This window comes from Festucalex cinctus, chromosome 2, assembly GCF_051991245.1.
Source record: "Festucalex cinctus isolate MCC-2025b chromosome 2, RoL_Fcin_1.0, whole genome shotgun sequence".
Taxonomy (NCBI): domain Eukaryota; kingdom Metazoa; phylum Chordata; class Actinopteri; order Syngnathiformes; family Syngnathidae; genus Festucalex; species Festucalex cinctus.
Genome location: NC_135412.1, coordinates 38110720 through 38127036, shown reverse-complemented (window position 1 = coordinate 38127036; position 16317 = coordinate 38110720). Strand labels below are relative to the sequence as shown.

The 16317-nt window shown below is 40.3% G+C and overlaps 1 protein-coding gene across 2 annotated transcripts in view; it reads left to right on the top strand.

Annotated features, from left to right (window-relative positions):
• Positions 1–16317, top strand: part of LOC144014752 (plexin-A1-like) — a 261366-nt gene that overhangs the window by 158852 nt on the left and 86197 nt on the right. For both annotated transcript variants that reach the window (XM_077514982.1, XM_077514981.1), the window contains exons 5-8: positions 8225–8325; positions 9845–9968; positions 12570–12723; positions 13148–13247. In XM_077514982.1, the coding sequence (XP_077371108.1) occupies positions 8225–8325; positions 9845–9968; positions 12570–12723; positions 13148–13247 (479 nt within the window). The remainder of the gene's footprint in view (positions 1–8224; positions 8326–9844; positions 9969–12569; positions 12724–13147; positions 13248–16317) is intronic.

Here is a 16317-nt window from a genome sequence, read left to right as displayed (position 1 = left end):
AGTTTTATATATCTGCTTTATGCATAATTCTAAAGCCATAATATTGCTATATATTATTGTCCCAGGTGTAAAAAAATAAATCATAATATTTAAAAAAAACTATGCAGCCAAAGTTAACTAATTAACGCAAAAGGGAAGGTCATGCCATTTTTCTTGTAAAACAGATTCACGAGGTGACCTCTTGGCAGCTAATGGCTTCACCTCTTCTTCTATGAGATGCTCAGACAGTGACATAACGGGCTGATGATGCACCTCCGTCTATCGATTTGAGTAGCCTTCAGAAACATGTGGGGACGTGCAATACTGCACAATGGAGAAATGCTACGCCTGGCACCGCATTAGAGAGGCTTCATATTCAATTCACTCAGCATTTACTGCACTTAGAGGTCAGTGGGGAAAACTACACCATATTCCTCCTTAATAAAACCATCTTCTTTGGTGTTTTGACAAGTTTGACGTTGTTTAAAAAAAAAAAAAAAAAAAAAAAAAAAAGCTAACAAAGGCAGTGTGCAGGTGGAATGATGAGAGGATATAGACATTAATGGTAAGTGGCCTTGGCCCTCCTGGCTAATTAGTGTTTTGAGTCTGAAAACGTCATCTCACATAGTTTTGTGTGGGCAGTTTGCATAAAGATAGCACTCTTAAAGCAGATAGTAATATAATTTAGAAAATGTCTTCTCACAGCACAGCCATATATTGTAGTCCTTTGAATAAGCTTCTACTATACGGGTGAGGAATTAACTGTCCAGGTCAACTAAACCATATGTAACACTTACTATTGCATTTTTGTTGTTGTTGTTGTTGTTGTTGTTGTTGTGTTCTTCCATTTGTCGGTGTTTACCCTTAAATGCACATACAAATTAAAGTGTTTATGATAAGCGTAATTCATTCTTAGCATGTATTATGGTGCATGCTTAACTTTCGTACAAACGTACAAACTCTGTGGTTGCTGTACAAGAGCGAGTGATGAGAGCTGATCAAAATTTGATTTGTGAGACAGTCAAAGAGACAGACTGCGAGAGAGCAAGATGTCTTCATACAGTTGAGAGCAATGACGTGACCAGGATAGGAACAAGAAAATGTGCTGAAGTGTGTAAGTGAAACAAGCAGAGAAAGGACACTGAGATTGAGTAATTGCATTGTTTTTATATACTTAATAATACAGTAGAATTGATGTTATTCCTGCCAAGCAAAGAGACTTTATTGGATTTGGTCACAATCTGCTAAGTCTGCAGAGGATTTGTTTTCAAAAGCTTTTAAGGTGGCCATTTTTCTTAAATTTTTATAGCACTATTGTTCGAAGGACCAGAACACTTGAACATCTTATAGCCTATAGTTCTATCTCATTTATGGTAAAAAATTAAATTACCAAACTTTCCCCACTGTGGGCTTGATGGGCAGACATAACTAATACCTGATAAGATGTCGGCCCGAGAGGAATAATGATGGAGAGATCTTCTCGTCACGAGGCAGCCATTCCTTGTTTGTCTACCTCCACCAAGGTTGTCTCTGCCTCTGTCTACTTTTGATCTATGGCTTCATTTGCCGTGTGTTTCTGTGTAACCTGACAAATACAAGACAGATGGCCGCGAAACATAAACACAAAGGAAGAGGGAATGAGAAGAAAGTGCATTGAATAAAGGAAACAATAATTGGGGGAACCCAATCAGATCGCTTATCTGTTATGTTTATCAGACACCCTTGGAAAGTTATATGGATGTTCGAAATGGACACATAAGAATGAGGCAGTAGGACAAAATTCAGTTTCCCAGCCAATTCACAATGAAAGATGATACGTATAAGTCATTTTAAATAATTGTATTATTGTGTTAGGGTGTAATTGTACAATTTAAAATATTTTAAGCTTTCTAAATGTGTTGTACAAAATTGACTTGTCATGTGAAGTGCGGACTTAGTGCCCAAACACAGACAAGACACAGACGGGTAATATACACAAATACAAAGTAACAACGATGGTTGTTGGTCTCTGTGTGCCCTGCGATTGGCTGGCAGCCAGTCGAGGGTGTCCCCTGCCTACTGCCCAGAGCCAGCTAAGATAGGCGCCAGCAACCCCCGCGACCCTTGTGAGGAATAAGCGGTCAAGAAAGTGGATGGATGGATGGATGGATGGATGGATGGATGGATGGATGGATGGACAAAGTAACAACAGAGAGCAGGCTTGGATTCAGGACAATTGACAGAGAAACTAAGAGCCTAGAGCGGGCTGGATGTAGAAATCAAATGTACAAAGTAACCACGGCGAGCAGGACTGCATGTCGACCGCATGGAGGAAAACTTGCATGGAAGAAACCTCAACATGTCGAGAGTAAACCTCAGCTAAGGAACCTTGACATACTGACAGAAGTGTCATTCAGTAACTCTCGCTAGGTGATTGCACAATTTATAATAAAGGCCTATAGGATCAAATAACTGTGATTGGCTGGCAACTAGTCCAGGGTGTACCCCGCCTACTGCCCAAAAGCCAGCTGAGATAGGCTCCAGCACCCACTGTGACCCTTGTGAGGAATAAGTGGTTAAGAAAATGACTAAAACATCATCATTATCATCACATCATCATCATCATAAGTAACATAGCTAGTAGTACTAGTACTAGTAAATGCATAAGCATAGCACACCCAATAGCTCATCATAAAGGACATAGTATCTGCTTCAGCAAAATATGTTGTACAACCATAACACAATGACCCCATAACCCATCCTAAAACACACACCTATGACCCAGTGACTCTTGTTTTTGGAATCCAACACATATTTCACTACAATTTCTCTATATGGCCATTTAAACACATTGTGCCAGCTTCAATGACACATCTTGTAAATACGGATCATTATTTATTTGTGTAAAAAAAATTAAAATAAAATAAAAGCCTTCCCCCCTAATAAACACGTTGTCCTTAATAGTTACCTCGTCACATGTAGTACACATAATGACAAAATGAACGTGCCAACCACTATATGGAAATGCACTATATTACTACATTCATCCATCCATCCATTTTCTTGACCGCTTACCCGGGATTTACACTATTTGGGTGTGCGGTGCGGCTGCGGTGCGGTGCGTCTTGACTGCGTGCTCCGGACGCGTCAACTTTTTTGGTCAACTCACACCGGCTCCGCACAGCTGTGGTCCGGCAGCTCCGTCGCCGACCACTTCCCGGTGTGACTCGCGTGACCGCGCGTGATCATGTGGCATTCAAAACAACGACAAACACACAGAAAGTCTGTGCTCAACAGAGAAGCAGAAAGAGAGGTGGACTTTTATTTTGTGGCTTTCCACCTCCAATATAAACCTCTCCTCGTCCATGTTCGCTAGTGTCAAAACCGTGAATGAGCACCTCGCACGTTAACTCCAGGCCCGGCTACGCCCACATCACGTTTTGCTAACAAGCTTGCGAAATAGGAGCTGGCGAGTGTTTCATTCTGAAAGGTAACCAAAAAATTTATTTTGAAACTGCATCGGTTTTCCTGTCCCGCTCGATGTGTTTCGGCTTCCCGCAAAAATAGAAAATCCGTCTATCCGTGCGGAAGAGCTGCGACACGCCGCAGCTGAGACGCAGTCGACACGCAACGCACACGCAAGCGGTGTAAATTGCACCATTCGAATGAATAGAATCTAATTGGTTGCGTTGCCGGAACGCACCGCAGCCGCATCCGGTGTAAATCCCGGGTTATTCCTGACAAGGGTCACGAGGTGTGCTGGAGCCTATACCAGCTTGCTATGGACAGGACACCCTAAACTGGTTGCCAGCCAATCACAGGGCACAAAGAGACAAACACGCATCCACACACACAAGCACACCTAGGCACAATTCGGAACTCCCACTTAACCTGCCATGTATGTCTTTGGAATGTGGGAGGAGACCGGAGTACCCGGAGAAGACCCACACAGGCATGGGGAGAACATGCAAACTCCACGCAGGAAGGCCGGAGCCTGGACTCGAACCCGAGTCCTCCACTATACTACAGTATACACCTAATTAACAACAATCATTTGATGGTATTTCTGATATTATGTTGTTTTTCTGCATTAGAAAAACAGTCCTACAGGACGTTGTTTTTTTGCTTGTATGAAATTCTTGGTGTTGGTCTTCCCTGACAGAATCTATTCATCAGTTTGTTATGGTGCAGATGGTGCAATTATATTTTGGCCTATAGCTGGACAACATGGACTGTAGATTTCTCTCATGTGCCTCCGCCAGCCATCCACTGGTGCATCCATTCATTGCTCCTCTCCTTCCTCCCATGTACCACTGCAAAAATTACCGCTCTATCATAACGCAAAATAAGTGAGGCTCATGTGAAAGCTGTTTTGTATTTCAAATAATTATCAGCGATCTCAAGCTGCTGCAGGATGTTTCTCACAGCAGTGGTGTCATTCTCTATATCCACGGCTACCTGATCTTCTAATCCTCATTTTCTTTGCACTCCCCTTCTTCCGCTGCCCACAAATGAATGTCTTTGCTGTAGCAAATAGGCCTGGGATGGAAATGCCATATTTGATTCAACAATGGTGATTCATATTTACGCTGTAAGACACAAGGCTCGCGCCTTCCCATCCTATTATGTGTTTTCTCAAACTCAATGAAAGAACCATTTCATCATCCACCACCCAGTCACTAAATCGCATTGTATTCCATTCTCTTTCTTCTGCAATTGTGCTTGAATGTGATGGTTTTTTTTTGTTTTTTTTCTTTAATTCTCTCTCCTCCCTCTATCAGACTGTAATACTAACATGGTATTTGTCCAGGCGCCAAGTAATGACAGTAATCTGGTGCCATTTGGTGTACTGTGAAAAGGGACATGTTGGTAATGGTTGTATTATAATAGTTATCAGGCAAGGGTCACTATGAATCTGCTGTAAGCTATTGTGTCCACATTGTTCAGTATGGGAATGAAGAGATAGATGCATTAGTGGCATTTAGTTGTGATATGTGTTGTTTGTGTGAAAGCTGTCAATGGGTGTTATGGGATGTAGCATAATAACGTATTTGGAAAATGTACCATCTGTTTGTCACAAAGGTTTTCTTTTTTATTTCTGTTTTTTTTTAGTTGAATGAAATGAAATGTTACAGGAAATCACGTATTTAAAATCTACAGTATTTTCACTTTCACTGCACAATTATAGATGTATTACATTCAAATCGTTGCATTCCCGAGAGCTATTTCTAATATTTTTTTTTTCTTTTTGCATGCATGCAAGAAAACAGAATATAAGAAATATATCTAAGTCAACAAGGGCTTATGTTATCTCAGACTTAATTTTATTTTTTGTAATTCATTCTTTTTTATACAGCTCCCATACTTGATCTCATTGTAGTGTGCACTTGTACCCAGCAGTAGCATGATATGAACACCATTATTATCAATTTTCAATATAAAGTGAGAGAAATCAGCAACCATTAACATTGCATCAGCAAAGAGAGAAAGATCTTTTCAACACTTTAGATTAGTCAATAATTTGTAAAATAAATAAATAAATAAATAAATAACACCCACACATATGGACCAATAGTATAGATTTTTGGAAAAAAATATAAAATTTAACATAACGTGGCTTTTGAGGTTTCAGCCTGACACCAGCGATATTTAGAATATGGACATTGGGAGTATAGTGGTTCACAATGCTGGCCTACATAAAGCAAACGTAAGGTCAGTGTGCTGTTCATTATCCCCTCATGATTGCCTAGTGATTAACATTTTGTGTCTCTGAGATGTAGCCCCTGATGTGACATGAACAGGATATGTGGCATGGAAATGGATGGCGAGGAGGATGGTTTAAATGGTACCATGTCAGTGTTTTTCTGGCTGATAAAAATCCAGCTACTCAAAAAAGGAATGGACACAGTTGAGAAGTTCATCAAATTGAACAGAAGAAACGCCTGGATGCAACCACCTTTGTCTAACACACACCAGCCCCTCACCCCCGAAAGATAGTTCAAATTGCTTTAAAGCAAACAAAATCTGGATCCAGATCCTGGCAGTTACACACCAACCTACTGCCATCCAAAGTCAGATAGTTATTTAGCTGCAACAGAACGGGATAGTTTTACATGCCCTTACGGACCTTGCTTTGTGCTTGTTGGCAGAATTATATTGGAACAGAAAAGGGCCTTTCCCAAACTGTGCCAACAAAGTTAATAGTATCGTGTTGTCCAAAAATTACTTGAAAGTGTAGCAACAACCTCCTTTATTGAATTTCATGGCAATATTTCTTCCTGTTGTTGAAGGGTTTAGTCAAACACTAAGTTGAGGGCAAAGCGCACAAACATAGAAATAATATCGAGTTACGTTTAAGACCGTACCATGTGAACAATTCGTCGATGGGTGAACTTTTTAATACAAATCATTACAAGGTGAACTCTTAGATATCATAACATGTTACAAGGCAAAGACGGCTTGAAGAAGCAGACTTCCCCAAAAGCAAAGCCTCTCTTTGTGTCTGCCTTTGGGGACATTTATTTGGCTGCTGCTTGAGAGGCAGGTCTATTTACACAGCTTTATATGACGTCCTTGTTAATACCCAAGATCTCAGGGCTCCTCACAGAAATCGTTCAACCTTCATCTTATCGTAGACTTGCAGACACGCAGATGCCAGACAGCCGAGATCTGCTTGACAAAATGAATAATCTGTGATGTCTATCTGAGTGGTTTGGTGTGCATTGTTTAGTACTGGCCTACGTCATCCATGTGTATTGAGTCAACATTTTCTTCTAAATGTGAGTGTTGTGTATACATGGAGATGGCCTTATTGAAGTGTAGGATTCATTTAACTAACTGGCTGCAGGTCAGACGTTTGCCTTTATTGGATTCGGGCATTCTAAACGGTTGTCAAAATTTACTACACTGAGCAGAAGATATTTTCTGACGCTTAGTTGGACCTAGCAGGAATTAGATCAAAGCACGCAAACTATTACATTTACTTGTATAAGGAAGTGCAATCACATATTCCCACTGTGACGTGTGCACCTGGAGACTGCCATCCACCCCGATAGTACGTGTAAACCGACTTCATCCCTCCATCCATACCTGTGCTGTGGATAGGGGATGGTTTTAAAAATGTAATCAAGACGATAGTAGTAGTAATAATAATAATAATAATAATAATAATAATAATAATAATAATAATAATAATAATAATATGTTCACGTAATTAATTAATTAATTTCTACAACGATTCATGCTCAGGGGTGGATGAGTAGTTAGCACGTCCGCCTCCCAGTACTGAGGACGCAAGTTCGAGTCCGGGCTCCGGCATTCCTGGGTGGAATTTGCATGTTCTCCCCGTGCCTGCGTGGGTCTTCTCCGGGTACTCTGGTCTCCTCCCACATTCCAAAGACATGCATGGCAGGTTAATTGGGCGCTCCGAATTGTCCCTAGGGTGTGTTCGTGTGTGTGGATGGTTGTTTTTCTCTGTGTGCCCTGTGATTGGCTGGCAACCAGTTCAGGGTGTACCCCGCCTACTGCCCAAAGCCAGATGAGATAGGCTCCAGCACCCCCAGGGACCCTTGTAATGAACAAGCAGTTCAGAAAATGGATGGATGGATGGATTCATGCTCAGAATCTGTCTGCCTGCGGCTCGATCAAATTCACGAAACTTACATTGCACTACCTGCGCAAATGATTAGATGTGGTTCCAACACACCTAATGTTGTCTCGTTTCAGTCACCACATTGTCAGGTGTGCTCGGGGCTTGTGAAAGAAAATGCTTCTGGTCAGAACGCCTGTCAGAGCCCCTGTCTGCCAAAGTCCCAAACACGCTAAATGAGGCTTGCACCACCACAAAAATCAAAATGTGTCACCATCTTGCATCTTAACAGCTTTGTTGGCATCACCTTATTTAGCACTTCTAAAAACATGTTCTAGGCTCTGTAAAATAAGTTATATTTGAATATGCATATATTTAAATGCTGAGTACGACTGAGAGATATATGTGTAAAGCATCTGATTTTAATCAGCGTGTTTGTGTGTTTACATAAGTTGGAGTCAGCAGGTCTCCCCCTCTAGCTTACTTTACAAATATGCAGTGGTAAGATGTTGTAAGCGGCAGCCTCCACAACCGTTTATCTTTGATAGTCACAGTGGACCTGTTCCTTTAATCTCACTTTCAGGCATGGGCCCCTGTCGGGCATATCCTTTTTACACTTGATATAAAAAGTAAAAGTTTTGTGATGTTTTACATCAGAAGTCTATATCTTACTCCCAGGTTACGCGTGTACCAGTGGAGAGCTGTGAGCAGTACACGTCCTGCGGAGCTTGTCTGGGATCAGGGGACCCTCACTGCGGCTGGTGTGTGCTGCACAACATGTAAGTGTATGCATTGGTACTGAGTTCTCTTTAATGGAATGTGCCATTTGATCAATCCTATTTTCGGTTAGAATTATGACATCGATCAACATTGAATGTACACAGCAAAATCACACTTTACTCTGGTAAATGGTACTTCATTAATATATAGCACTTTTTCTCCTTACAAGGCCCTCAAAGCGCTTTACATTTTGACTACTGATGTGACACACAATCAAGAGCAACTGGGGGTTCAGTATCTTGCACAAAGATACTGAGACATAGTCACACTGGCCTGGGATCGGACTCACGCTCTCAGGGTTGCGAGACAACCACTCTACAACTGAGTCACGCCACCCCAACAACAACTGGAAGTTTCTCCACTGAAAATGAGGGTGTGGTCAATTAATTTAACACTCAAGGTAGTGCTATTCATGTTACACCCAACATCCATCCCAACACTCAAGGAAATTTACTCTGTCGTTGTAACTTTTGATCCTAACAGAGTTAAAATAACACTCACTGACTGTTTTGCTGAGTACTGTACTGTTTATCATTACTGATTAAAGCATCACCTATGTTTATAAACTGTGGATGTACATTTTCCCTGAAGTTGTTTACTGCACATGCCACAACAAAGGCAAAAAAAGAATGCCAAAAATTAGCCAAGGCTTTCTTGATGCTTGCTGTCAGCTCTTTGTTTTTGGGTCTGGTGGTCCTCATTTTCCTCTTAATAATACTGTATTATGGCCTTCATTTTCCTTTTGTAATACAGTATTATCAGGAGGAAAATGAGGGCCACTAGACCCAAAAACAAAAAGGTGACAGAAAGCATTAAGAAAGCCTGGACTAATTTTTTGAAATCCTGTTTCGGGGGGAGCACGTCCGCCTCCCAGTTCTGAGGACTCGGGTTTGAGTCCAGACTCCAGCCTTCCTGGGTGGAGTTTGCATGTTCTCCCCGTGCCCGTGTGGGTCTTCTCCGGGTACTCCGGTCTCCTCCCACATTCCAAAGACATGCATGGCAGGTTAATTGGATGCTCCGAATTGTCCTGAGGTGTGTTTGTGCGTGTGGATGGTTGTTTGTCTCGGTGTGCCCTGCCATTGGCTGGCAACCAGTCCAGGGTGTCCCCCGCCTAATGCCCAAACCCAGCTGAGATAGGCTCCAGCACCCCCCGCGACCCTTGTGAGGAATAAGCGGTCAAGAAAATGGATGGATGATGGATGTTTGGGGGTTTTATGAGCTGGAAGCTTAAATTATATAAAAAATAAAATAAATAAATAAATAATGCTTGAAATCACTTAAATTGTGGACCCTGAATCGATAATCTATGAAGGTTTGACTTTTTGAATGGAATTATAGAAATTATTCAATTTTTCAAGGATAATCTTTTTGCTTTTAAAATATTTACACCTGCCCTCCTCTCAACTTACCTAATATATATTTTAAAGTGCATTTATTTTTAACTTAATCTCTGGCTATTCTCGTACGATTGGCTTTCAGTTCATATGAAGAAGCACACGTTTCATTCTTCTCTCCTAGATGTTCGAGAAAGGATCACTGCGAGCGTGCGGAGGAACCACAGCGTTTCACAACTAGAGTGGATCAGTGTGTCCGACTCTCTGTCCAACCCGACACCATCTCGGTCACCATGTCAGAAGTGCAGGTATAATGTTGTGTTGCAGTATCTGTGGGGTTGAGAAAACTGGGACAAGGACATATATATTGTAGCTGAAGGCAACATGCTTTTTATGTGAATTTAGTAAGAAAACATTCACAAAGTAACACACAATTGCATGCATGACAATAATAATTGTCTTACAACAGGGCTCTGCATCAAACACCTCTCATATATGGTGATTTGCTTTGCTAAAAACATAGTCCTTTGTCATTTTTTGAGAAGGGTGGCTGTTGGAAGCTAGGGTGAGAGTGAAATCATTAATTTAATAAAAGCAAAAATAAAATCTGTTATCTTGGAATTTCAGTGTATTCATTTGTGCTGCGTAATCTTATTAAATTTGTGTTAGGAATTGTTCTGTGTAACAAACTTAGACTGATTCACATTCACTTCATTGCATCACATTACGGCAAATTGATTTTGTTAGTCATATTGGTAATGCAGGTGAAAATATTCAGTAAAAAATTAATGATGCATATCATTAATGACAATAAATTAAAACTATGCCACTCCTTCATAGTCATGGACGAGCGTTTGCTCCAAGCTGGATTTCAATGACAGGTCAAAATAGTTTGGAAATTCAACCTTGTAACATTAAAACGTGTATGTATTTATTTGTGGCTGAATATGCATCATGTATCTTTGGGGATCTTTGGGAATTTATTGAGCTATACAACTGCCAATGGGTAAACCATGGCAAAATCCAAGAAAAGAAACATTTCTTACAAAGAAAAAACAAAGTTTAATGTTTGGTGTACAGCAAACATTGCACACATAGCCTGACAGATGACAGATGAGTTTACAATTGTGTATGATGATGAAGGGGACATACTGACTTAGCTCACTGACACTCACTCAATCACATCGACCAGGTCAAATACAAAATTTTAATTGAATGTGACTGGTTAATTCCGAACACAGACAGATTTTTAGTTATAAAAGGGTGTACATACTTGTACAACCACATTACCTCAATTACTGTATTTTTTTAACTTCCCCGCTTGAAAATGTTTAATTTCTGTTTTTAGTTCAATTTTACATGTTACAATGTAGATCACATTAATTGTAGAAGTTGAAACGATTTATCTTAGATTCATTTTTTCCACACCACAAAAACCTGCCATTCGAACAGGGACGTGTACATTTTATTATATCCACTGTATGTGTCACTCAACAAACTCTGATATCCTCCTCATCTGGCTCGAGCCACAGTTCATCCTGCCCATGTCCAGCACCTCGTTCCTGAGAACCATCTGCTGACTCCCCACTTAGCTCTCGGCTTCTGTTCTTGAGAAGTTGCACAGCATTGACAATATTGTTGCCATTATCTGGCCAATGGTCAATAGCAAGCATCAAATGTCTGATCAATATAATGGGCGATGGAGTCACAATGCGTCCTGATTATGGAATTTCTACGTGTTGACTGACCAGCAACTATTTTGTTGCCAGTGGAAAATGTCCAACATGGTCACGAAGGTCTCTCTGCCTGACTGGGATTTTGTATCTCCATCAGGGAATGGGTGCAGACACTGCAGAGTGGTATTCCTTGAGAGCCTCAAACTTCTTTGGTGTACTTTGAGATTTGTGGGGTCTTCCACTTGAACAGTATGCCATACGTGACCTCCTTCCAGTTCAAGGCACTTGCTTGCTTTGCATAATTAGAGAAATCCCAAATGGGGTTCTGTCATTAACTCTGTCATTATATGTATTTTATTTTTTATTTATTTTATTTTTTTCCCTTCAGGCCACATTGTCAGCTTGTTACGTGATGGTCGAACATTACAAAACAACTAAAACAGCTAATGTATTCCAAACTAAATTGAGGAAGATTGGAAGAAGAAAAAAAGGCCGTTTTTGCCCAATGATTACAGTTTGTTGTAATTAATTTTGTAAACAGACAATGCCATACAAGTTATCTTTTTTTAGTACTTAATATTTTATTTTGTGAAGGAAGTGTTCTTTAAATGTTAGTTAACCAGTAGTACTCGTAACCTTGGACAGAAAAGTGTTGTTGTTTTTTCGTATGAAGTACAAAGAAAAATGAAAGTGTATTCAAAGGTACATGAATGGTGAATAATGTAGCCCACATTTATTTATGAACTGACTGAAATTTTAATTTTATTTGGTGAATTGGTATCTTCCAGAAACACATTAAGAAGTTGTGTTAAGCAATATTAACGCATTCACTGCTGTGGATGTTTGTTAGCTGGTATCCAACCATTGACTGTCACCAATGAAAATATTGGTCAAGTATTAATTTTGAGATTTATTTAAACAAAAAGACAAGTCACTTCCGAAAGAGTCCAGAGGAGCCAATAGGGCAAATTCAAATCCAACTGACAACAAAAAACTTTTAACAAGCTTAAAAAGTGTTTGTCCAGAGACTCTACTGTGTTTATTAATTTCTTAACCAAACAACGGTGTAGATACTGGTTAGGATCACAAGACTAGGTCTTTACAAAACCAAAAGGTTCATGGATGCAAAGGCTCTAACTTGTCAGGGGTTTCTGGAAGTGTTCCGTCTTCAACAATAATTTTGCTCAATGCATGTTTAATTGTATTTTTTACCCTAACATTTCCTCCTCCCAGTTGGTACTTCAGACCCAAAATGTGCCCAGTCTGTCTGCTGGAGTAAACTGCTCTTTTGGAGACTTCGTAGAAACAGAAGGACGCATCTATGGTGGTCGAATCTTCTGCTTGTCCCCCTCTGCAAAAGAGGTGGCTCCCATCACGCACAACCAAGGTAATGTTCTAATTATAGTACGGTGAGAAAAGTCTCAAGTTTAAGAAATATTATTTTTATAAATATTTTTGGTATAAGGGTAGATGTGCTTTAATGTTCTTTGCCACCCCTTCTTTTTGGATCAGAAAAATAATCACTAACCATAGAAATATAAATGGGTAAACAGAAAGCCTATTGATTCAGCTGTAATCTTTGGAACAGAAACACTGGATGTGAAAATGTCAACTATGTAAAAGTGGACACATACTGTACAATGAGGCAGTTAACATTTCCAAATATATTGACTTGGATTTGACACTAATGAAAGGTTCATGAAACAATTCGCACACACTTACTGAAGTGCAAATGTCAAATGTAATAAAGGAATATTGCTAACTGAGCATGTCATAAAACGCGCGACTATTTCTCCAACTCTGACTCATAGGTGACCGGCGTGTAATAAAACTGTATCTGAGGTCAAAGGAGACAGGGAAGACCTTTGCCAGTGTGGACTTTGTCTTCTACAACTGCAGTGTCCACCGATCGTAAGTTGCAGTTTGATTTTCTCTCTCTGTTTGTTTGTTTGTTTGTTTGTTTGATCTGGTGTGAACACTGTTCAAACTCAGGTGCAGACCAAAATCTTGCATTAGAGGTGGTCTGGACACAGTTCTAATGTGGTCACAAAGCAAACCAAACTACTCCAAATGACCAGTGGTCAGTGGTAGTCATCTGATTAAATTAAACTGTTGCCCGGCGTTATTTGGTTTATCATGTATGCAACTTCTCATACAGCTCAAGCAGCTCATTTTATTTTGTCCAAGATTGCAACCCCACTAAGTGATTCAGAAAATACTGTTGATGCGAAAGCGCCCTCTGTGAAAAAATACAAATCCGAATGACACATTTCATACATATGCAGGAGGTATAGGTAACCACGAAGGTATACTATGTAGCACTGACTCAAATTTGAATTATTGGCCTTAGTGGAGGTCTGACAGTGTTTGTGCAGCGAGAAGGTGAGTGGTGAAAGGCATTGATCCAAGTCCATTGCAATTCTTTATATAAAGCAATAGAGCCTGCAAATAATTAATGATGATAACGAGTGAATAGTGAAGAGTTTGTGACCTCTGCTTATTCATTATTGGTATTCAGGTCATTTCTACAAATCAATGAGTTAATTACATTTCATGCAATGATAAGACTACTGATGGGCTAAGTGATAACTCAATCCCAAATCCTAAAAAATGAAGACATGCGGCCATGCTTGGGTTGCATGTTCTTTGGCAACAAATGCTCCCTAATCTATTGGATATGTATGCTTCCCATACAAAATGAATGCCTTTTTTGCATGACATGCATAGCCAATTTGAGAGTGACAGACTATTACTGTAGCAAGTGTATGCCAACTACAGAAATTTGATTACATGTTTATTTGGTATAAAGCTAAAAAAAAAAAAAAAAAAAAAAATCTATACAATCAAGCAACTTGTTTTTGGTGTGATATAGAAGTTTGTGGAACCCCAAAGTGAATTCTGCTGTGGACCGAAGAATGATAGTAAATGTTAATCATCTTAATTGAACTGACCTGCTCGGTAAAGGTTAAATAAAAAACAATTACATTTCATGAAGCAATGACCCCAGGCTGCTCTAGTGTGTGACTTCCACTTTAGTTATGGCATCATTCACTGCCTAGTGCATTATTCGTCTGAAACCACGGAGTGACAAAATGTTGTCTTTGATAGGCTCATGTAAATAAATAAATAAATAAAAAACAAACAAAAGTACACAGAAAAGAAAAAAAAACAAGCAAATAAACAAAAAATATTGAGGATGTCATACAAGAGTTATTTTGAAGACCAGGGCTCAATTTTCATAGATGGCACAGCTCAGCTCAAGCATTAAAACAGGTGCATCTTGATTTAAAGCCTTGTTACGGCTGTTTAGGAATTTGGTTCATCTCTCTGCACCATGCTAGGGGTTGCGGCAAACAGAGTAGGTGATGTAGGTCCCTTTGAAAATCGTTTTGGTAGCACAAGGTCATCTACTGGAACTATGTCTAAGTTTTGGCGCCTAGATAGTCTTTCATGATTTTGGTGAACTTGATCGAGACACAGGCAGGCTTGTAAAATACACTTGCACAATCAAAAAAACAAAACAAAAAAAAACAAAAAAATCGAGATTAATAGAATCCCTCACAAAAAATAACACATGTAAATATGACATGACTCTGCAACCATTTACTTTTATGTCAGACAGTATGTCATCCATCCAAAATACAGCATACTCCATTGTTTGTCTAGCTCCTGGACAGCCAGCTCTCTTTCTTCTCCATCCCTCCATTTCTTACCCATTACTTCATTCCTGCCTTTCCACCCATTCCCTCATCTTATCCCTCCTTTTTCTGACCACGACCCCTCTTAGCCATCTTCTCCACACTTCACTTTTCCCGTCCCCCTCTCGTTCATCAAGCCTATTTCATTGCCTGCACTCTGCTCTTGGCCCTGCATATATCTGCATAGTAATTGGCCGTTAATTAGCTCTAGCTGGTATGTCTGTGCAGCATAATGGAGTGTGCTTGGTGAGAGGGCTCACCTGGGCCTCTCATCCAGGCCTCTAGGCCGAGCTGAATCTTTGATCCGTTTTGTAGGTGTGTAGCGTTTTTTTTTTTTGTTTGTTTGTTGCAGCCACGCTAAAAAGTGTGTCTATAGATGCATATTTTGTCTCCTTTCTTTGACACTACCCCCACAGAACTCCCGTGATGTCGTTAACCTACAGTGCAGTCACCACCTCAGCAGCTGTAACATAAAACCACATATTATATACCTCCCCACCGCTCCGCTCCCTCTAGTATCAGCTTGCTACTTTTAATCTTTGACCTCGCCTGTAGGAAGCCTGGCACAGAGGCAGCAGCGCTCAGTGGTAGATAATGGAGTTGCCCCCCGTGGGCATGTTGCAGGATGAGAGCGCACAGGCTCACGAGAGCAGACGCACAACAGCTGACGCGCAACGGCAGGCGCGCGCGTGCATCAGGCTCAGATGCGGAGCAGCCCGGGGGCAAGCAACCCGGTGGGGCCCGTGCGTGGATTCACACAAGACAAACCGGAGCTACACACGCGCCGGTGTGTGATGCATTTCGCAATGCACACAAACAGGTGCGCACTCAGTCAGAAGGCCCTCAAAGAGGCAGAAGGCACTAAGTTGGCACAGCAAAGGATGCTGCTGGCTATTTGCACAGTCTTTTACAATATTAAACATTTGTATTAACAAGAGGCTTTGTGTAGTTTAATTTAACATGCGGGAGGAGCAATATTGCATGTTTTAAAAGGAGGACAGAAAAACAATAGTGAGTGCTGAGGGGGAAAGACTGGAGCTGGAATGTACACCACATGAGTTAACCACAGTTTTTTAATCAAACTTAAAAAAAAAAAAAAAAAAACATCCCAAAGGAAATAGAATTTAAATACTCTGCATTTACCCAACCAGCATTTGAGTCATCTTTATTTATATAGCACTTGCAAATAGCCGAAAAAAAAGGGCATTATACATTTACAGTACATTATGAATAATTTAACAGTGATAAGTGCTTAAAAATGTTGTTACATTTAATGATGAATG